The following is a 22,255-nucleotide window of genomic DNA, read 5'->3' as shown; positions in this document are numbered from 1 at the left end:
ATTATCTGTCTTTTTGTGGAATCGATCTGATTTGTTCTGGTTTATTTTGCTGTCTTCACTGTTTGGCTGATCAACTTTAAACCAAAGCTTTAACGCTTTCATCCGATTTTGTTGCCTGACTATATTTCCACCCGTTCATTCTTACCTAAAACCTCACTCCTTTTTGATTCCGTTTCACTTAACAGGCTCTAAAACAATGGAAATCTGCACCTATTTTATCTTTTCTCTGATAGGTTGCTAAATATTCATTGTTTATTTTTTTTACTTTGATCTAGAATCGTTTTTATTTTTCTAATCTCGTGTTTATTTTTTGTTTCTGTCCTGCTGTTTCACTGTTTTAGTTTAAAAGTTTTAAAATAACCAGTTTTAGGTGAAAATCGCAGTTAGAGTTGCTGTTGGAACGATTTTAGTCAAATCGCTCAAACTCCTGCTGAGGAGAATTATTACAGAAAAAATGTTACGGTTTGAGCTTCATAATATTATTTCTAAATAAACGTTTGGTTTAGTGTCATAAAGAGAGGTCTGGCGGAGGCGCACTGCACTGATAACGTTTTTAATGACATTTTCCTGGCTACCGCTGACGTCGTTAGGTCCGTTTTAGGGGGGCTTCAGCCCCCCTAAAATAATCACAAGCCCCCCTATCATTTTGGTTTATTTTATTTTTTTCAGTTAACTTTTTTTTATTTGTTCACATCTACATGCTGAACACAATCACGACACGTGCAGTTGGTACATGAGTTTTTTAGTCTGAAACAGAAATAATAATTAATGAATATAGAACTACACCGTCGCACACAGGAAGTATCAAGAAAGAACTTCCTCCACTTCCTTAAGCCCGCAGCTTTGTTGACAAGTCAGGGGGCGGGTCGATACAGAAAAACCTATATATCGATGAGCAAACCCTGCTCAGCGCTCATGTAAGTCACTCAACATCACATTAGGGTAAGACAGCAACAGCAGCACACCGTTAACATTTCAAGGTTATAGTTCAGACGAGAGTGGAAAATGCTACCGCACCGACATGCTAATGCTAACTCCGCTAGCATGTTTACATGCCGCAAACCATAATGAAAAGCTTTGATGTCAAGTAAAATGGTCGGAAAACTCCCCTGAAGTGACATGATTAACCAGCCAGCCAGTTCATTGAGTGACTTAGTGCCACCAACTTGAGCGTACAGTAATGAGTCTGCACAAACAGAACCTGTTCTGCGCTTGTGTGCAGGAGCTACAGCCCTCTGTGGGCTCAACTCTGTCTCTGCGATGCAAATCTCTCCCTGCTCTCCTCAACAAGTAGCCTCTCCAACAGTCAATCACAGACAGCTCTGTTTTATCCAATCAAAGCATGTCCAGGAAATACTGCTTTACAGAAAAACACCCATTTAACAGCTTATTGAACTGCTTTCTGCTGCTGGTTAGCTACCAGTCACCATCCACTGCCTGCAAAATAATTTGTTGTAATTCATGTGTCATGATTAGGGTGACCATATTTGACTTCCAGAAAATACACATTGCCCTTTCCTAAAACTGCTAAATTGCACTCTTTTCAGTTAAAAATGACTTTTAATTTCAACATATAAAGTGTTTCTTCTCTGTTTGGTCAGACATAAATGATCCCTTGATGTGTAAAAGGAAGTGAACAGTGGAAATGTCCCAGGAAAAGTGGAGGGTTAATCAACCTAATTAAATATAATTATATAAAGTCCTCTTTATCTGAAAAAAGTGCAATTTTCCTGCCAGTATTTCCTGGACATGCTTTGATTGCATAATGGAGAGCTCTCTGATTGGCTGACGGAGAGGCTACATTGCTTTGTAAATTGCAAATTGAGCAACAGCAGGGAGATTTGTGCAGGCAGAGACGGAGTTGAGCATGCAGAAAGAGGGCTGCATACGACGTTGTGCTCTTGCAGATTTATCACTGCACACTCCAGTTGGTGGCACAAAAATCACTCCACACTAAAAACCTGAATCAGAATCTGGCCGAATGTATATTATTGACCGTTTTTCTATATTATATATTTTTTCTATTATATATATATATATATTTTCTATTATATATATATATATATATATATATATATATACACAGGTGCTGGCCAGTAAATTAGAATATCATCAAAAGGTTGAAAATATTTCAGTAATTCCATTCAAAACGTGAAACTTGTACATTATATTCATGCAATGCACACAGACCAATGTATTTCCGATGTTTATTACGTTTAATTTTGATATTTATAGGTGACAACCAATGAAAACATCAAATCTGGTATCTCAGAAAATTAGAATATTCTAAAGGCCAATGAAAAAATGTTTGTTTCTCTAATGTTGGCCAACTGAAAAGAATGAACATGAAAAGAATGTGCATGTATAGCACTCAATACTTAGTCGGGGCTCCTTTTGCCTCAATAACTGCAGTAATGCGGCGTGGCATGGACTCGATCAGTCTGTGGCACTGCTCAGGTGTTATGAGAGCCCAGGTTGCTCTGATAGTCGTCTTCAGCTCCTCTGCATTGTTGGGTCTAGCGTATTGCATCCTCCGCTTCACAATACCCCATAGATTTTCTATGGGGTTAAGGTCAGGCGAGTTTGCTGGCCAATCAAGGACAGGGATACCATGGTCCTTGAACCAGGTGCTGGTGGTTTTGGCACTGTGTGCAGGTGCCAAGTCCTGTTGAAAGGTGAAGTCTGCATCCCCATAAAGTTGGTCAGCAGCAGGAAGCATGAAGTGCTCTAAAACTTCCTGGTAGACGGCTGCATTGACCCTGGACCTCAGGAAACAGAGTGGGCCAACACCGGCAGATGACATGGCACCCCACACCATCACTGACGGTGGAAACTTTACACTGGACCTCATGCAACGTGGATTCTGTGCTTCTCCGCTCTTCCTCCAGACTCTGGGTCCTTGATTTCCAAAGGAAATGCAGAACTTGCTTTCATCAGAAAACATAACTTTGGACCACTCAGCATCAGTCCAGTCCTTTTTGTCCTTGGCCCAGGCGAGACGCTTCTTGCGCTGTTTCTTGTTCAAGAGTGGCTTGACACACGGAATGCGACACCTGAATCCCATGTCTTTCATGAGTCTCCTCGTGGTGGTTCTTGAAGCGCTGACTCCAGCTGCAGTCCACTCTTTGTGGATCTCCCCCACATTTTTGAATGGGTTTGTCGTCACAATTCTCTGCAGGGTGCGGTTATCCCTAGAGCTTGTACACTTTTTTCTACCACATTTTTTCCGTCCCTTCGCCTGTCTGTTAATGTGCTTGGACACAGAGCTCTGCGAACAGCCAGCTTCTTTAGCAATCACCTTTTGTGTCTTGCCCTCCTTGTGCAAGGTGTCAATGATTGTCTTTTGGACAGCTGTTAAGTCAGAAGTCTTCCCCATGATTGTGGTGCCTTCAAAACAAGACTGAGGGACCTTTTAAAGGCCTTTGCAGGTGTTTTGAGTAAATCAGCTGATTAGAGTGGCAGCAGGTGTCTTCTATATTCAGCCTTTTCAGAATATTCTAATTTTTTGAGATACCAAATTTGGAGTTTTCATTAGTTGTCACTTATGAATATCAAATTTAAATGTAATGAACATTGGAAATACATTGGTCTGTGTGCATTGCATGAATATAATGTACAAGTTTCACGTTTTGAATGGAATTACTGAAATATTTTCAACCTTTTGATGATATTCTAATTTACTGGCCAGCACCTGTATATATATATATATATATATATTATATTATAGGTACATATATGTATCTATAATAAACAGCCAGTTTTATATATGTCACATATATTTAAAAGCTATATCAAAACATATATTAAAACCTATACGTTTATGACTTCTTTCCATGTGGGTTGTCAATTGCTTAATATTTCCTATGTTTACCTATGGTAAAGAAAGGAGATGTTGTACCCGTCTAACTTTAACATAAATTTTGGCAGCTTAATGTGATGTTATGGAAAATGCCATCATCATGAGCAACCAAGCATAGGCTATATTAGGCTAACAGTTGTCCATATTCTGTCCCATTTATCCACCAATGGCTGTTTCAATTATTGTGAGTGAAAACTAAATGGCATAGTAGCATTTGTCTTGGCATTAGAAATTGAAAATGTTTTTCAATGTGTTGGCTAGATGGATATACGAAGATTATAGGTTCCTAGAGTGAGGAACAGGAGAGAGACCAGGGGGTTGATGCTGAGGAGATCTGCATGGTCAAGGTCAGTGATCTACAGCGAAAACAGGGGCGAGTGCATCGTTATGACCATTTACCTGAGCACAAAGTTCCCAAGCAAAATTGAACAGTTTTCTATTTAGGAGTGAACAGGTAAGAGACATTGAGAAAAAAATAACTATAATTATCATCTGGCCTGCAACCTTATGTCAAGTTGTATCTGTATAGTTGACTTTCTGTATTATAAGTTCTACTACTTGCTGGATATTTTTATATATACTGTTATTTTGTCTTGTAATAGTTAATTACACACTCCTTTATTCCATATCATAGCAGTGTTATTCATATATTAAAACTGTCAACTGCACACTCATTTGGCAGAAAAAAAGTTTTACAATTATTCATTTGTTCTTTATTGTCACATTTCAGTAACAGTTATAATTAAACAAGTTGTAATTAAACAAATAAATGACTACAACATTTCCCCCTGTTAAGTGCAGTAGACTGAAATGAATAGCTTTATTTGGAAATATAACATATCTAATTTTTAATGGACTTACATAAAATCTTTCTTCAACATAGACCCCACTAATGAACTGATTAAGTGTTATTATTTATAAAAAGAAGAGAGAAAATGCACAAAAGTAGGAAAGGAAAAGAAAGTGATAAAATAATAGGTTTTGTTAAATGTTCTTCAGATAATGAATTAATTGACAAAGTTTTTGCAGGGTGTGACAAAAAACGTTTGAGGTCAAGCTCCTGGGGCTAAGCCCCCCCTATATCTCAATCCTAGTGACGTCCATGCTGGCTACGGATTCTGGTGAAACCGTATTTCTATACGGTTGACCGCTCTATTTTAACGTTGGAAGTTTATGTTGGCCTAAGGGGAGTCGCCCTGAATTGGTTCAGATCATACGTGTCTGATGGGACCATGTCTGTCAGCGTTTGGTGATGTCTGCCCTTAGGAGGCTTCCTTCCAATGTGGTGTGCCCCAGGGCTCAGTATTTGGTCTGCTACTCTTTTCCTTATGTTAAGATTCCTAGTTCACCTCACACCTGTAGCTTTTTATTAATAATTATATAATAATAATCACCTTTAGCTTAATAAATGTTTTTCAGTAACTCCTGGCTGGCTAGTTCACTACTTGTTAGCAGAGCTCAACATTCCCAGGTTGTCATCATCAGGGTTGACGGAGAAAACCAAACCATACGGACATGTCAGCTTCCATTCACAAGAGGGCGGAGTTTATTATTCCAGTCACGTCTTTTATGCAGTGCTGAAAGCAATCTCATTGGTTGTCACAACAGGTAAAGCAAAACTGCGGAGCAAGGGACTTTTGACAAATGAGAACAAAATAAACAAACATGAATACATGAACTTATATGGAGTGCAAATAAACAACTCAACACTACTCAATGCTTAACTGATATTCTGTTAGTCTTCCAGGTCTTGTCCAGCATTGTTTTTGTAGTTCATTTTACCCGTTTCACTGTTAGTTTTAGTAGTTTAATCAATGCTTTCGTATACTTTGCTATTTCCGACTGACCACTTTTTGTTATCTCTCGTTTATACGACGTTAGTTTTCTGCACCTCACACTTCCTGGTTAGCCTAGTTCAGGGGTGTCAAACTCATTTTAGCTCAGGGGCCACATTGAGGGAAATCTAGTCCCAAGTGGGCCGGACCGTTAAATTAAAAACAACTTCAGATTGTTTTCTTTGTTTTAATACAATCACTATAAAACAAGGCTGCAGCCTGAGGACAGTGTATCCAAAATAGTACAAGTACAACACCTGAAGTGTACTTGAAAATTTGAAAGAAATAAAAATTAATAAATCAATAAAAAAAACTTTCCTTAGTGATTCAAAGAGATTACAGATAACATGGCTAGATCAGTTTCATGCAGCACTTAAAAGTATATTTGACTCATTTTTCTTTACATCTTTTAGCTTTCACCAGCACATCAACATCAGAAGTCACATCCTGAGTGGCGGCCAACTTCAGGATGTGATTCAAGTTCTTGTGTGAGCCTTGAGTGCAGCTTTGTTTTATTTACACTCGTTATAGAGAAAACTTGCTCACAAAGATAAGTTTATTTTAACTCTACATTGTAAAGTATGAAAATAAAGTTTACACAACCATCTCGCGGGCCGGATTTAACCTGCTTGCGGGCCAGATCCGGCCCGAGGGCCGCATGTTTGACACCCCTGGCCTAGTTCCTACCTATTCAAAGTAATGAATTTGTTTGTTTCTAATTTTAATCATCAATGTTTGTAGTACGTTGTACCAGCTTTTACTGCGTTAGTTCTAGCCACCTTCCGCCTTTAGCCTAATTAATGTTTTCACTTGCTTAGTAATCCACTCAGTGCTGCTCTGGTTTAGTCACCTTACACTTAGTAACTCCTGGTTAGCCTTCCTACCCGATCTGGTAGTTTTAGTACCAGTTTCACAGCTTTATTTCTGGTCTGCCATTCATTGTACCAGCTTTTACTGCCTTAGTTACAGTCGTCTTGCACCAAGTAACACCTGGTTAGCATTTTTATCTACCCAAAATACAGAATTTCTGTTAGTTCTCCACTTTTAGTCGTCACTGTTTTTTGTAATTCATTGAAGTTCATTTTACCAGTTTTCACTGCTTTAGTTATGGCCCGCTTAACTCCTACAACCCTAACTTTTGTAGTTTGTTGTAATTCATGGTTAGCCTTCTTACCAACTCGGAGCATTGACCTTCTTCACCGCTCTCTCTTTATTCTGCTCTCCCCACCTATTCCACCTTCCTCAGGATCCACTGGTTTCCCTCTTTCCTGCTCACTCTCTCTCTTTCTTAACATTTTTTATCACAATTGTCCATTTTTGCTCATTTTAAATACATTTTTAAACATTTTCTAAATTCTTTTTTGTATTTTTACATTATTTGTTTTTGTGAAGCGCCTCGTGATTTTTATCTTGAGAGACGATATAGAAATTATATTTTCTTCTTCTTCAGGGGCAAGATTGTAAAACAACAGGTTTTAGATAGAGGAGCGGGTCATGAACGAGAGGCGTTGCTTTCGGCTGCAAATACGAAAAGGAAACATGTGATATGCGTGTCAGCCACTAGATGGTGCCATCACATAAATGACTTTAAGACTTTAACACTGCAGCAATCAGAGGGAAGTTATTTTATGTTATTTAGTTATTTAAATCATATTTGTTAGTAAATTGGACTTTTAAAGCATGAAGGAAAGATATGTTTGAGCCATGAGTTGTCAGAAGACGCCTCTAGTGGCTGTATGTGGTACTGCACTTTTCAGCCCTGAGGCCCGACTGTGACGTCATGATCATCGGTTTGTTTTACCGTCACGTTTAGAAATAAGTTATTTTATTTCTGATGAAACGGCAGATCCAGCTTTCTAGTCAGCCTCCTTCCTTCAGGCAGAGGGTTGAGCAGCTGGTTTTGAGGCGGAGTCTCATGACCTCTGACCCTTAAAGGTCTCCTAGTTTGTTTTTACAGTGGAATTTGAGGTGTTCATTATAGGACAGCAAAAAAAATCTGAACCAAGTTTGTAAAATCAAGGATATATATTTTTTTATATTCTAAACTATAAAGTAGAAAGTGTAATCATTCAGGTTTGAACTTTTACAGAATTACTTTAATAATTAAAACTTAAAGTAAAAGTAAAAATGTTGGTGAAATTTTTTGTTCTACGTTTTATTTTAAAGTTTTTTATTCTGTTTTTGAGAAAATATTCCATATGAAACATCTTTAGAATCTTTATTCCCACTTTTCCTAAAATCATCTTCAGCAGAAAATACAAATCCTCTCAGGCAGCTCCAACATTGAAATCACCTTCCATAAAAACACTTGTTTTATATTCATCTTACAGAAAATCATCTTTACACGTTGAACATTCATCATAAATGAGCCCGAGACCACCTGAACTGAATCAGAGCTGCAGGTTCGTCATTCTTCACTCTCTCAGCCAGGTGAGCAGCTCAGGTGTGTAGTAGGTAATGATGATGTCAGCACCTGCATCACAAATCAGACACAAACAAGTAAAACCAAAACCATTCATTCTGATTTTGACCTCTGATTTTAATTGAACCACCTGCTGCCTCATTTAAACACTAAAGAAGTCATGGATGTTTACGCTCACCTGTGATTTCTGTAAAAACAGGTAAACACAAACAAACCTTCAATTCAACTTTATTTATATAGCGCCAAATCACGACAAGAGCCATCTCAAGGATCTTCACACAGTTATCATTACAACACAGGTCAGGTCAGTAAGCCAATCAGTAAAAAGTTTCCTATATAAGGAGCCCAGCAGGTTGCATCGAGTCACTGACTAGTGTCAGAGTCTTTACAGCAATCCTCATACTGAACAAGCATGCAGCGACAGTGGAGAGGAAAAACTTCCTTTTAACAGGAAGAAACCTCCAGAGTGTCCTGGCTCAGTATAAGCAGCCATCCTCCACGACTCACTGGGGATCGAGAAGACAGATCTCTCTCTCTCTCTCTCTCTCTCTCTCTCTCTCTCTCTCTCTCTCTCTCTCTCTCTCTCTCTCTCTCTCTCTCTCTCTCTCTCTCTCTCTCTCTCTCTCTCTCTCTCTCTCTCTCTCTCTCTCTCTCTCTCTCTCTCTCTCTCTCTCTCTCTCTCTCTCTCTCTCTCTCTCTCTCTCTCTCTCTCTCTCTCTCTCTCTCTCTCTCTCTCTCTCTCTCTCTCTCTCTCTCTCTCTCTCTCAAACTTCACTGTTTTTATTCTAGTGAATCTACTCAAACTTCACTGTTTTTATTCTAGTGAATCTATGATTAAACGGGTAAACTAGTAGTAGCACATTCAATGTCAAAGAGAGTAACATGTTATTATTAGTACCTTCAGGTTTTTTTCTTCACAACGACTAAAAAAATACGACTAATCCAAAGTTTTACTGTTGCTTTTGACCCAGTTACATTTTGTCTGAAGTTTGAATGATTTCTGCTGAAAATCAATCAATAACATTTCTCTCCTGAAAGGTGAAGCTTCACCGTCGAGGTTTAAACACTTTGAGCTGATTGTGACTCGGATTATTCGGCTTATTCTGCAGATGAACCAGGATCTCACAGAGGAGCAGCAGGCGGACGCGAACTGGGGACTATTTTCCACGCGAGTCAGAGGACTTTAGCCCCGTGTTTCTGGAGTTTTGAGAAGGTTCTCGAGGACCTGGACCCCTGGTTTCAGCTGTTAAGGGACGTTTATTTGGGTTTTCTGTAAATCTGATGTTTAAACTTGTAAAAAGGTCTAATACTCTGATATTACAACTGAATTAAACATATTTGAAGCTGATTAACCCCCCAGGCTCACATGAATAAAACTTTTGTCAAAAATCTGACAGATTCAAACTGAAAAGGTACTCTTCTCCCCCACAGTCATTTCTCCGGTGAGCCGGGGGTGCAGTGGTGAGCAGCACGTGTAGCTAATGTAAAACGGGGTGCTGAAGTCACCCCCCCCCCCAGTGGCATCTCGCCTCACCTGCCCTGCGGAAGGCGGTCATGGCTTCCATCACGGCGGTCTTCAGCTCGAACGCTCCAGCTTTCGCTCCGTGCCACATCATGGCGAACTCCCCCGACACGTTGTAGACCGCCAGAGGGTGGTTGGGAAACTGACGGAAACACCAGGAAAACACTGTCATTAAAGCGGGAATGTGGTTGTTCACTACAGACACCTAGGAGAGTTTCAGGAACATCTCGAAAAATTTGGAATTTCCACTCGAGTCTCGGACTCTGTGGGTGTCTGGAACCATCAGCAGGTGTGAGAAGTCTGAGACGAGTTGGAGACCAGGTTGTCAATAAAGTTAGAGTGAATGAGACCCAGCTGCTCGCGGTCACAAAGATGAACATTCCCATCCGTCACGGTGGCCATGCGGGGCGTCACAAACACGCGGAGTTGTACAAGTTTTTTGTCTTTATCCGATTTTCCTGGTTTAGTTCGCCTCCCAAAATCGCCTCGCGTTTTCCCGACTCCTGTAAACTAAAGCCAGACGAGTCTGGGACAGCTTGGAGACTTGACTAGGGTGACCAGATGTCCCGCGCTTTCAGTACTTTTCACACGTCCCACATTATTGACAGTTTCCCGTTTCGAGTTTCAACCTTATAGAAGACACTGTGGAGAAATCTGCCTGTTGCTGTCAATCAAACGGAGGCGGGGCTTTATGGCAGATCCGGAGCGTGCGTGGAGCGCGCCCGAACCACCAAAACACGCGTGAGTGAGCACGGAGGAGAAGATGCTGTAAACTCGTGAATTAAACGTGTTCAGAGATATTCGACACTCTGTTGTTTCTGAGTCATTCTTCATGTCTCGGCGCGGAGTCTGATACGAAGAGGTCAAAAGCAGGTTTTCCAGGAATTAGACAGGTCCATAAACACAATGGAGGCTCTAACACAGACACGGTGCTGCGGTTTCAGATACCTGCTACATGCTGAGTGAGTAGCCCCTGACTGCAGTACGCAGATCGGGGCGGGGCGCGGTGGGCGGAGTCAAACATTTGACTCCGCCCACCCTGATCTGCGTACTGCCATCAGGGGTACTTGTGTGCTGAGCCCCTTAAAGCACAGTGAAGAAATAATGAGAAAATGAAGCTTTCATCACTTATTCTCAGAATTTTGAGGCAAAAAGTAAGAAACTTTTATTAGATTAGATCTGAATTTTTTAGAGATTATAATCTGATGTTTATTTATTCTCACACCTAAAATCTAGAAGAGATTTGTCGTCACGTTTAAAAAAACGTTTTGTTTCTGAATTATGAAAAAATAGCAAAAAAGTGGATATTTTTTCAACGAGATGCTGATTTTAGTGGAAAATGAATGAAAAACAAACATAAATAGATCTAAAAACTATTACTGGTACTTTTACCATCATTCTGTTGTGGAAAACATTGAATGAGAACTCTGAAAAGCTGCTTAAACCTGCATGTTTTTATTATTGTGGGCCGATCTTTGTTATTAAAATGATCAGAGCCATTACAGAGTCGTGTGGTAACGTGAGAGGAACTGTGGAACCGTAAAGCTTTTGCTGTTTGCTTGTTCCTGTTTAGTTCAGATAAAATGTATACAAGAAATATATGATAATAAGAATATAACTTCATGTATATGTAACAGTGATGTTAGGGCTAAAAGGCAGAATATACCTTTTGTTTTTGGTTTTTTCTCATTACATTGGAACATCACGTCCCACATTTGGCCAGTTGGGATCTGGTCACCTTAGACTTGTCTGGTATGTTTTCAGACTGGTTCTAATCTCCAGCGACACGTGAGAGATTCTAGGACTCAAAATGACAACCAGCGAGAATTTTTTGAGATATTTTGCAAAAAATAAAGCATCAAAAACTAAATAAAATAAATTTCCCTTTAAAAAAAATGAGAAAAAACAAACGGAAAAATATTTAAAGAAGGAAAAAAATAATTAAAAACTAAAGAGAATTACAATATGGTTTAACTAATGGGTAATGTAAAAAATAAGCTAAATAAAATAATACAATTTAAATAAAAACTTCACCTCAAAATCCCTTTTCAATAACTTAGAACATTTTCCTGCTCACAAAGTAAAATACACTTAGATGTGCGTTACTTGAACTCAGACTAACTAGTATAAAGTACTTAAAAATGTGCTTAGTTTACTCAGGGTATCTGCAGGTTTAAGGGAGCCAAATTTGAGACTTTTTAAGACCTCTTTTAAGGCCACTTTGACCAAATTTAAGCTATTTTTTTTAATTAAAATTAAGCTATAATTTCCAGCTATTGCCTGGAACCGGTGCTAACCACGTAGCGAACGTGGGATTAGCCATCCAGTTACCATTAAACTTCCCCATGGCTCAAGCTCCCACTAGCTTAACCAGCTAATGTGCTCATCTAAAAATAGCCCCCTTTCACAACCAACTGAATGTGTACGGTTCCGCTTACGGCAACATCGTACACAAAAAATGCTGAACACTAACTAGAAATTCACGAAAATTTTATAAAAATAAAAGAATCTTGTTTATTGGGTTTTTGGTAATTTAAGACCTTTGGAAACTGAATTTAAGGATTATTTGTAATTTTTAAGGCCTTAAATTTGGAAAAGCTAATTTAAGACTTTTTAAGACTTTTTAAGGACCCGTAGATACCCTGTTACTGTTGAAGTAACTCAAATACTAGTTCATTAAGTACTTTGTACTAGTTTGTGTTAGTTAAATAACCGGTATCTAAGTAGATTTTATTTTGTAAGCATCAGTAGCTCCAACATAAATACCTAGCTCCAAGTACTCATAATTTAGAGTGTGGTTCCACTTTGTTGAAAAAAGTGTGCAATCAGATTTTACAGTGCACCTTGTCTTTGACCTCCCTTGCGATGTCCAGGTACGGCAGACCTGGTTTCACCATCAGCATGTCCGCTCCTTCTCTCACATCTCGCTCCTGCAGCACAAAGCGATGACGTCATCACCAGCTGTCATCACCCTGACGACGAACGCAAACGCAAGCCGACTCACCGCGGCTCGAAGGGCGAGTCCTCTGGCTCCAGGAGGCAGCTGGTAGCAGCGTCGGTCTCCAAACGCCGGCTTGGACTGCGCCGCGTCCCTGAACGAAAACGGATGTTGGAGACGTTCCATGACGACGGAAACCCAACCACAGGCGTTCGCTTACCTGAACGGACCGTAGTAACAAGAGGCAAACTTTGCACTGTAGCTCAACACTGACACCTGGAGGAGAAAATCACAAACTGGATTCTGGAAGCGTTTCATGAGTTTGTTCTTTTGACTTTAAACGGCTCTAATGCATCTAAATAAGTTCAGAAAAACAACATTTACCGTGTTGTTATTTTTAACTACAGGATTTGCGGCACCAATCTGGCTTCTTTACCTTGTTTCCCAGCCCGTTGGACAGCAGAGCTTGTTTTATGGCTCGCACTCGCCCGTCCATCATGTCAGACGGAGCAATGACGTCACAACCTGCAGCCACGAACATTCAGACTCAGCTCAAGCAACTTTAAATCAGATCAGAAAAAGTACAGCAACCAAGTGTCTAAATGAGAAAACAACTAAAGACTGTTCTTCTTCCGGCTCTTGGCAGGTGCAGACGCTTCTCCTCTCCTCTCCTCCATATCTAATCCTCAAGGCCGTTGCCTGCCTGTGGGTGCTGGGTGCACGGCTGCTTCTGCATTTTTTCTGGAAACTGAAATTCACTAAAATGGATCTCGTCAGCTGGTCTCAACGCGGTTGATAACATTTTTTCAACGATGAGAACGGGAGAAGGGGCTCCCGGATGTCCCGCCGGGACAGACCAGCTGTCTGTGGAGGACTCAGAAGACGTGTGGATATTCGTGGTGTTGGCGTCAGGTTTCCTGCTGATCGGCATTGGAGGCTACCTGGCTTGTCGGGAAATTAACGAGCTGTCGAGGAATATTGGCCTGATCCCAGAGCTCAGAGATGGTTTGCACCGCGCTGTGAATTCACAGACTCACATAATTGTCTAAATGAATCGTAAGCTTGGGACTTTGGCCAAGATTGTCATTCTTTGGCACAAAGATGGATGCCATCAAGGAGAGAGTGGACGAATCAGCACGGATTGGGATAGTTTAACGTCCATTACTGGGATTCTGAGAGGTTGAGGACCAACAAACTGTAAGACAGAGAGGAAATTATCTGTCTGGCCCCAAACAATTTCTAATCGGAATCTGGTGCCCTTGAGCCTGCAAGGCTACAACGAAAACTCCCCCCTCAGAAGATATGTGGAATGTGCCGTCGCTATGGCAACTCAACTCTGCCTCCTATCCCAGCCTGGGCGGGACTGCGGAAAGGCCGCTGAAACGTTCCAGGGTCACTGCAACCCTCCAACCCTCAATGCCCCCCCCATCCACACTGAGGTGACATGCGCTGCTTATCGTGGCTGCTGGAACTGAAGTGGGGATAGTCCCAACCCACCACCCCACCTAGTGGACACTTATGTTGTGTTGTCTGAAGTCTGTTGCATATCTGTCTGAGGTGGTTTTTTTTGCAGAGCAAAGCTGCCCTCCTGGTGGAGGGTAACTCTTTAGTGCCTTTTTTCCCTCCACCTGAACCAATCCTCATGTAACTCTCTTATCTCTATTAAGGTAGCGCGACTCAGGGTTGTGAATGACCACAGTCACCAATTCTTGTCACGTGTCTTGCCCATGTATGTCTGATCTCTGAATTGTGTGTACTGAAACTCTAATTTCCCTCTGGGATTAATAAAGTATCTTTGATTGATTGATTGATTAAAACAACAGTTTAAATAGTTTACATGCATCTAGACAAACCTCATTTATGATACTCCGATATGACGGAATGCTATTACTTCTCAACAGTTGAAATAAGTTATAACCGTTATTTTTACTTCTTGGTAGAAAAGCTATGCTGAAATATTGCGATTTTTCCAGTTATACAACAGTTAGTTCCGACCGGGTGATTTGATTGGTCAAGAGACTTTCCAAGAGTGCTGATATTGGACTATAACAGCACTGGGACTGTTTACAAACAGTATCACTCCGCTGTGCACAGGCGTTCCAACCGTTATTGTAGAAAATGTTTGTGTTGCCTAGCAACAGCCTTGTCTGAGTCTCCGTTTGGTGTTGGGACTATTTGTGTGGGCGGAGCCTGATAAATGATTAAATGAACAAATCACAATCTGTTGTTGCTTATTGTTGTTCTAAAAATAAAATGAGCAGGTAGACCTGTTGTATAAAAGCAACATCACACGAGAGGTCGTGCGTTGTTGCTGAATATCAGCACTGGCGTGATCATCTACGGCCGAATCGCACCAGCGCTGATATTCAGCAACAACGCACGACATTGAGTGTTATATTGCTTAATTATGATACCGAGTCAATATTTAAAAGAAGTGTAAAATTTTTTATGGAGAATTTACAGAGAACACTGGGTGTGTCTTGGAAGCATCCAGCCTGAGCTTTCCGATTCAATTCAGTCTTAAAAATTGCAAATATCATCACAATAAATCGTATCGCCAGATTTTTACCAACACACGAGCCCGGCCAGCCAGGGAACTCTCCTATTCAAATAACCCCACCCCCTGAGAATTCGAACTGAGCCAATCAGCGGTGAGCAGCGTACGCCACACACCACGACGCCGAGTTTGTCATAAACATGGCGTCTGAAGCAGAGCTCACTGCGGCTCTTTCCTCTGTTCTAAATTACTTGGGCACGTCTTTAAAGAGCAAGTCACCCCCAAATCAACTTTATTTCCTGATAAACTATATAAATGCGTGTCTAATCGTGCTGCAGACACGTGTCGTCAGTAGTTTTGCACTTTAGTGCATTTTAGTTAAAATCTTAAATTTCTGCCTAAAACTGTCAGTGGTGTGCCGTCGTCAGGTAAAAACTCTGCACTGCATTTGAATTTAAATCTGCCATCGCTATTGGCTAAGAGGTACCCTAGAACGTTAGCTGGTACCATATGATGTCATAATGTCGTTATGAGCCTGCGTGTGTGTGTGTATTTGTTAGCGGCTCCGCCCTCTCGGTCTGCTAGGCAACAACATTTGTTGCATTTTTCAAACAGGAAGTGGGAGTGGAGTAATACTCTGGTAGGGGGCGACTTGCTCTTTAAAACCACAAGAAGAAATGCTAAAAGCCTTTCTACTAAAGAAGATGTTTGTGCTGTCGCCAGACGCCATTTTTGACCACAGCTAAAAAAACTACAGCGTCCAGACTAGCTCTCTGTGTAGACGTAAACAGGCCAGGCTAGGTTACTGCATCAAAGTGTCAGTATGACAAAATAAAAGCCCAGAAAACACAACATTTATTAACTTCTTCTAGATAAATAAATGAAAAACAGAATGTTTACACCTAAAACCAACATTTATCAGATAATCTGATCAGCGTCTGTTGGGCATCAACTTTTATAAATACTTTAAACACAAAACTAGGGGTGGAAATACGGCAAAAAACATCATATCTCATTATTTTACAGTAAAGTCGCAATTTTATCACTTTTTTGCATTGATTTTTAGAATTTTTGTTATTTTGCAAACAATCTACGACTCAAACTATTTTCTTGTGTAAAAATATAATAAAAAAATCTAAATTTAGGCCAGACGACATTTTTGAACAGATTAACATGTTGGTGTTAATTTTTCAGTTCTTGCCAGTGATCAACACGGTATGTCGTCATATCACCCAATTCTGCTGTAAACAAAACACTAAAGAGTGTTCAGTAGACGTTTGATCGTCAGCAGAACCGCGAGGATTCATCAGTGTCCACATGTTGCAGCAGAGACGAGTTATCAGACGTCTGACTCAACAGAAACAATCGTACCAGAAGGAGAAACTAAACTACTCACCAGCTCGTGCGTACGCCAGCGCAACTTCAGCCAAGCGCAGACAGCTGGCGTCATTGTTCAGGCTTCCGTCTTCATTCAGGATTCCTAAATAAACACAAACAAGGAGCTGAATTTGAGCCACGGATGATCTGTGTGACATCAGAAAAGGTCAACTTCACAAAGAACCACCGACCACAGTGTCCGTGTGACGTGTAGGGACACAAACACACGTCGCAGGCCACCAGCAGCTCCGGGAACAGAGATCGGATTTTTTTCACCGCCAGAACAGCCGGAGTGTCGTCCGTGTCGGCGCCCGAGCCCTTTTCATCCTGATGAGGAAACACACAAAGAACCAGCGCTGTGGAACGGGCCACTTCCCAGAAACGTGTCCCCCAGATCGGAGTTCAGGCGTTAGAACGCTGGAGACCAGGTTCCTGTGCAGAACCCGCTCGGTTCTTACGAAACACAGTTTTAAAAAGATGAGCTCAAACATTAAACTGGTGAAATGAGCTTTGTTTACATAACACCAGGCTCCAAATTCTAACTCATAAATCCATTTAAAGGTGAATTCTTTCCTTTTTCTGTCAAAACTGTAAAATATAACTAATCCAAATCTCAAGGCCAACATTTAACCATCAGGTTTTGTCATAAAAATGCATTTCCTTTCATTTTACTTCAACAAACCTTAGATATGTTTGCCGGGACTCCAAAGATCAGAACACATTTCAGGCCTTTCTCAACAAGCGGCCGCAGCGTTTCCTCCAGCTTGTTCACCCCGTATCTACAGATGGAGAACTTCATTCAAACCGGTTTTAAAAAAACAAAAACGGCTATTTTATCTAACGGAGTTACAGTCGCAGTGTTATTATATAGCTCCTGTAAAACACTCAGAAGCTCGCCAAAATGCATTAAGAGACATTTAATAGAAATAAAATCTAAAACTCAGCATTCAACATAACAAAAGCGAGTCTTAAGCAGCATCTGAATACTGCTACAGTCTAAGCAGAAAATAAAAGTCATGTTTTACAACTCAAGAGTCTCAGTGTGTGAAAAAGCTGTTTGAGCCACCGTAACACAACAGGCACACGCTAAATGTGAGTCCTGGTTTGTCGTTTTTAACGAATTCTTCTCTTATCTCGGTGTCGGTCCAGCGTCTGGCTGTGGATCCGCCCTTCCTGACCGCTTTTATCTGAGAACAACTCCCACGGTGAGCACAGAAAACTGCCAGTTGACTCTTCCACCAGAGTCCCGGCACAAAAACATCACTACAACTCTTGATAGCAACCATGTCTTTGTGCATCTGCGGCTCTGGATCATCGTGCATGATGCTATAGATACCTGGCCTGTCCTGGCAGGCTCCCAATGGGCTCCACCGCATCTGGACTGTCTCTGTAACACCCAAATAAACAAGAGTATCTCATGAGAAAACCCACTTTCCTACAGAAAAATACCACAGATCGGTGCTTTGAACTCCGCAGGATTGAGACCCATTCACATAAAATGGAAACGTTTGACTCACGTGATGAAAATTGGGTAGATGAGATTGTCGGCTTTCAGATCGGTAGCGCAGGTTTGCCAGGATCTGAGAGTTGGGTGGAAATATCCGCTGTGGAGGATCGACTCTGCAGGTGTCTGCATCTTTTGTCTTTTAGTCTAAAATCTACCAAACAAAACACACAGAGAGGGGAAGCAGGTCTGTTTAGTCTGAATGTGTTTTTCCTGCTCAGTGACTGTTGGAAAAGAGCAGGCATGCATGTCCAAGCTTCTCCAAACAGCAGCTGGACTCAGACCAAGGCCTAAAGGCTCTCTGGGAAGATCCAACACTCATTACAGGCCTCTTATCAGAACACCTGTGAACACGTATCATCTTTTAGCTTTAATAACCAAATGTTATTACTATTCAAACTGAATTATTTGGTTTTGTCTTCAGGGTTTAAATGGCTACAAGATGGAAAAGTGGGAAAAAACAACGGATTAGAATAAAAAAAACATTAGAAAAGTGAACTAAAAACAGAACACATACAAAACCATAACAATTAACAGAGTAGTCCTAACTGAGGTATTTTATTAGCAAAACAACTAGTGACACGTTAATTACAACAACTAACGGACGGTCTGAATCTTATCGCAAAACTCCCGGGAGCAGCAGGCTTTAGGTGGGAACCCAGACTTCAGCAGGAGAACCTACACAGGAACTTTAAAACTAGGGAAAGGTTGGTGAAGGGCTCGGGTTGGAAAAATGAACTTTAAACTAGCAAGAAAGTGACTCAGCTTTCAAACGGGACGTTTTTACCACCTCGGCTCACGTAAATGAGCACAAAAAATCAGGATCTAAACTAAAAACATCGACTTTTTATTTAATTAAAAAGTTTAAAAAACACAAATATTCATTTAAAACTAGCGTACTCACCTCTAAAAGAAGCCCTTCTTCTTCTCTTCTTCCCTGCAGACTAACCCGCCTCCCGTTCTTCTTTGTCTAATTGAAGGAAGAATGACCTTTAGCACGGCGCTCTCTCGCCCCCTGCTGGCTGTATTTAGTCACTGACAGAAGTTCAGGAAGCCCTACTACTGCAGCCTTTGCAAAATATCCAATCAGCCAGGAAAAAAGCCAAAAACAAGAAACGGACACTTCAACTGATTTGAAAAAACAAATAAATTAAATAAAAAACACTCAATCCTAGTGTAGAAAACTGAACATTTACTGTTGTACCTGTTAATCTGAGGTGTTTTCAGTAATCAGACTACATGATCATCTCTGAGTCCTCTAAAGGGGCCTTCATCTTCATCAGCAGGCCTCGTTACAGTCCTTTGCTTTGAGAGTGCCATTATGTAATGAATGTTATACAAAGACCAAAGGTGACAGATCATTTGCTGCTGTGGCCCCCAGACTCTGGACCTCTCTCAGCCTGGGATCAGTGGACTCAGTGGTCTCCTTTAAAAAGCAGCTGAAAACTCACCTGTTCATGCGGGTGGGACCTTCATCACCACCCTCCCCTTGTTCTGCTCTTTCTACCTATTCCACTTTTCCCAGGATCCACTGATTTCCCTCTTTCCTATTCATTTTCTCTTTCCTTTTCCTTACATTTTAATAACAATTCTTAACTATATTTTTCTTCAAATTTTAACCAAATTTATTAATGAATTTTTTTGAAGATTTTTTGTTTATTGAATTTTTTGTTCTTGTGAAGCGCCTCATGATTTTTATCTCGAGAGGCGCTATATAAATTACACCCATTCTTAAATCACTCAATTGGTTGCCCGTTTAGTTCAGAATCAGTTTCAAACTTCTGCTTCTTGTTTTCAAACCTTTGAACACCAACCTGCTAACACCAACCTGCTAACACAACCAACACCAACGTGCTAACACCAACCTGCTAACACAACGAACACCAACCTGCTAACACAACCAACACAACTTGCTAACACAACCAACACCAACGTGCTAACACCAACCTGCTAACATAACCAACACAACCTGCTAACTCCAACCTGCTAACACCAACCTGCTAACACCAACCTGCTAACACAATCTGCTAACACCAACCTGCTAACACAACCAACACCAACCTGCTAACACAACCTGCTAACACCACCTGCTAACACCAACCTGCTAACACACCAACACCAACCCGCTAACACCAGCCTGCTAAAACAATCTGCTAATACCAACCTGTTAACACAACCAACACTCACCTGCTAACACAACCAACATTAACCTGCTAACACAACCAACACCAACCTGCTAACACAACCAACACCAACCTGCTAACACTAACCTGCTAACACAACCAACACCAACCTGCTAACACCAACCTGCTAACACAACCAACACCAACCTGCTAACACCAACCTGTTAACACAACCAACACCAACCTGCTAACACCAACCTGTTAACACAACCAACACCAACCTGCTAACACCAACCTGTTAACACAATCAACACCAAACTGCTAACACAACCAACACCAACCTGCTAACACAACCAACACCAACCTGCTAACACCAACCTGCTAACACAACCAACACCAACCTGCTAACACCAACCTGCTAACACCAACCTGTTAACACAACCAACACCAACCTGCTAACACCAACCTGTTAACACAACCAACACCAACCTGCTAACACCAACCTGTTAACACAACCAACACCAACCTGCTAAAACCAACCTGCTAACACCAACCTGCTAACACCATCCTTAACAAGGCCGTGCTCACAAAACTTAAAGATAACAAAACTAATCAAATTTAAGATAAATCCATTAGGAATTTGCAATATTGTCTCTTTTTGGCCTTTTTGACCTGTTTGACCTAACAGATCATGGCATAGTTACCCTTTGCTCTTTCCTCTCTTATTGCTGGCAAAATTAATGAATAGGATAATGGAATAGATCAGTGTGATCCAAATGATACTGCTTCTGCAGGAGGTGTCCAGGTCACTCTCTGCTAGCATCCTGCATTACACAAGAGATCATTCTCTGGTGGGCAAGCGTGAGCGGGCAGAGTCAACATCGCGTAACACACGTGTGAGTTTAAACCATACCTTCCGGATGTTGGCCCAGTTGTCTCCTGTGAAGATCCAGTAGAGCGCCACCACGGCATGCCCGAAGTTCTCAAAGTTTATGTAGTGGTTCAGGAGCTGATCAAACTAATTCTGAGCTGACATTTTGAGGCACTGGTTTCTATGGATTAGGAACTGGAGGAGGAGGTGGAATAGTAACTCCCTCTCTGGAATGGTGGTAGAGTGTATTGGGGGTGGGGGTGTGGGGTGGGGGTGGGGGGGCAATACCCGGTATGCTAGATGGCCAGTCCACCTCTGGACTGAGGGAACTTAAAATCCCGCTCTCGATAAAAAAAATAAAAATAAACGCAGGAAGAGTAAACTAATTTATTTTACAAGTATACCAGCTCCAGTAAAATGCATCTATTCACAGCGCAGTCCTGTGCTGATCTGAGGAGTAATTGGTGTCTGTCTCCTTCTCCTGCTCCTCCCCCTGTTTAGGAGGTATTGTTAATATCATTAACCTGTTTAACCCTAACTCCCCCCCCCCCCCCCCCCGATTGGGGGCCTCTACAGTTTCATGTCCCAAAAATCTACAACTGTCCACATTCTCCAAACACAACTAAAACCACAACCAAACAGCCCAGATGGGAAACAAGGCCATTTTAAATAGTAATAAATTAAGATACAACGATATTTCAACTTTATTTTAGAAGAGCATCTGACCTTCTCTGGTGTCTGCTGGAGAAAAAAATACTTGAACAAATGTAGTCGAGGACCCCTGGAATTAATAAAACAACTGACTAAATTTCCTAAATGGAATTTGAACTCACAACCTCCATCCTGTCAGCACTTTCACACAGGGCAGCTCTTCTAAAATAAAGTTCAAGTATTATTTTATCTTAATGTATCAAAAACCAAACATTGCTTTGTTTACAATCCAAACTGGTTTGATTGTAGCTGTAGCTGTGCTCGGGGAACGCAAACCATCACTGACACTTGGGGCACGAAACTCCAAAGGCCCCTGATTGGGAGAAGCCAGGGCCCAAAGAAAAAGGCCTAGGGCCCAGGAGGACAAGCTGGGGTAAAGTTGCAGCAGTGAGCCTCTCCTGACCCTGTACACTTGCAGTCCTAAACAGAGAAAATCAGAAAAAACACACTTTACATTTCTGCATGTGTGAAGATAAAAGTTATATTCTCCACACGCACCATCTTTGAATTGTCCCACTTTAAAACCTAACTGTGTTAATCCCTGATGCTAAACTGCAGGCTACTTTCAGTGAAGATTACTGTGATCCTGGGTTAAT

The 22,255-nt window shown here is 41.2% G+C and overlaps 1 protein-coding gene and 1 long non-coding RNA gene across 2 annotated transcripts; one reads left to right on the top strand and one right to left on the bottom strand.

Annotated features, from left to right (window-relative positions):
• Positions 1 to 797: 797 nt before the first annotated feature.
• LOC107375101 (uncharacterized) lies at positions 798 to 9,468 on the top strand. The gene is made up of 4 exons (XR_011520910.1): positions 798 to 917; positions 4,121 to 4,206; positions 8,025 to 8,124; positions 9,226 to 9,468. It is a non-coding gene; the product is annotated as an uncharacterized lncRNA (long non-coding RNA).
• On the bottom strand, positions 7,899 to 18,930 carry alad (aminolevulinate dehydratase). Its single transcript, XM_015943459.3, has 12 exons — positions 18,859 to 18,930; positions 17,968 to 18,108; positions 17,787 to 17,837; positions 17,133 to 17,229; positions 16,642 to 16,777; positions 16,470 to 16,553; positions 13,013 to 13,101; positions 12,797 to 12,852; positions 12,643 to 12,730; positions 12,482 to 12,568; positions 9,651 to 9,780; positions 7,899 to 8,167 (listed from the first exon to the last, which is right to left on the bottom strand). Exons 2-12 carry the CDS (start codon positions 18,084 to 18,086, stop codon positions 8,109 to 8,111), a joined length of 996 nt encoding a protein of 331 aa, XP_015798945.1. The 5' UTR covers positions 18,087 to 18,108; positions 18,859 to 18,930; the 3' UTR covers positions 7,899 to 8,108.
• Positions 18,931 to 22,255: the final 3,325 nt, after the last annotated feature.

The sequence above is a fragment of the Nothobranchius furzeri genome, chromosome 6 (genome assembly GCF_043380555.1).
Source record: "Nothobranchius furzeri strain GRZ-AD chromosome 6, NfurGRZ-RIMD1, whole genome shotgun sequence".
Lineage (NCBI taxonomy): Eukaryota > Metazoa > Chordata > Actinopteri > Cyprinodontiformes > Nothobranchiidae > Nothobranchius > Nothobranchius furzeri.
This window is presented reverse-complemented; position numbering and strand designations above follow the sequence as displayed.

Coding starts and splice junctions, on each gene's coding strand:
- alad (XM_015943459.3), bottom strand. CDS start 18,086: ATGCAGACACCTGCAGAGTCGATCCTCCACAGCGGATATTTCCACCCA. Junction 16,778..17,132: donor TCCCGGCAAACATATCTAAG/GTTTGTTGAAGT, acceptor TTTCCTCATCAG/GATGAAAAGGGCTCGGGCGC. Junction 12,853..13,012: donor CCAACGGGCTGGGAAACAAG/GTAAAGAAGCCA, acceptor TTTCTCCTCCAG/GTGTCAGTGTTGAGCTACAG.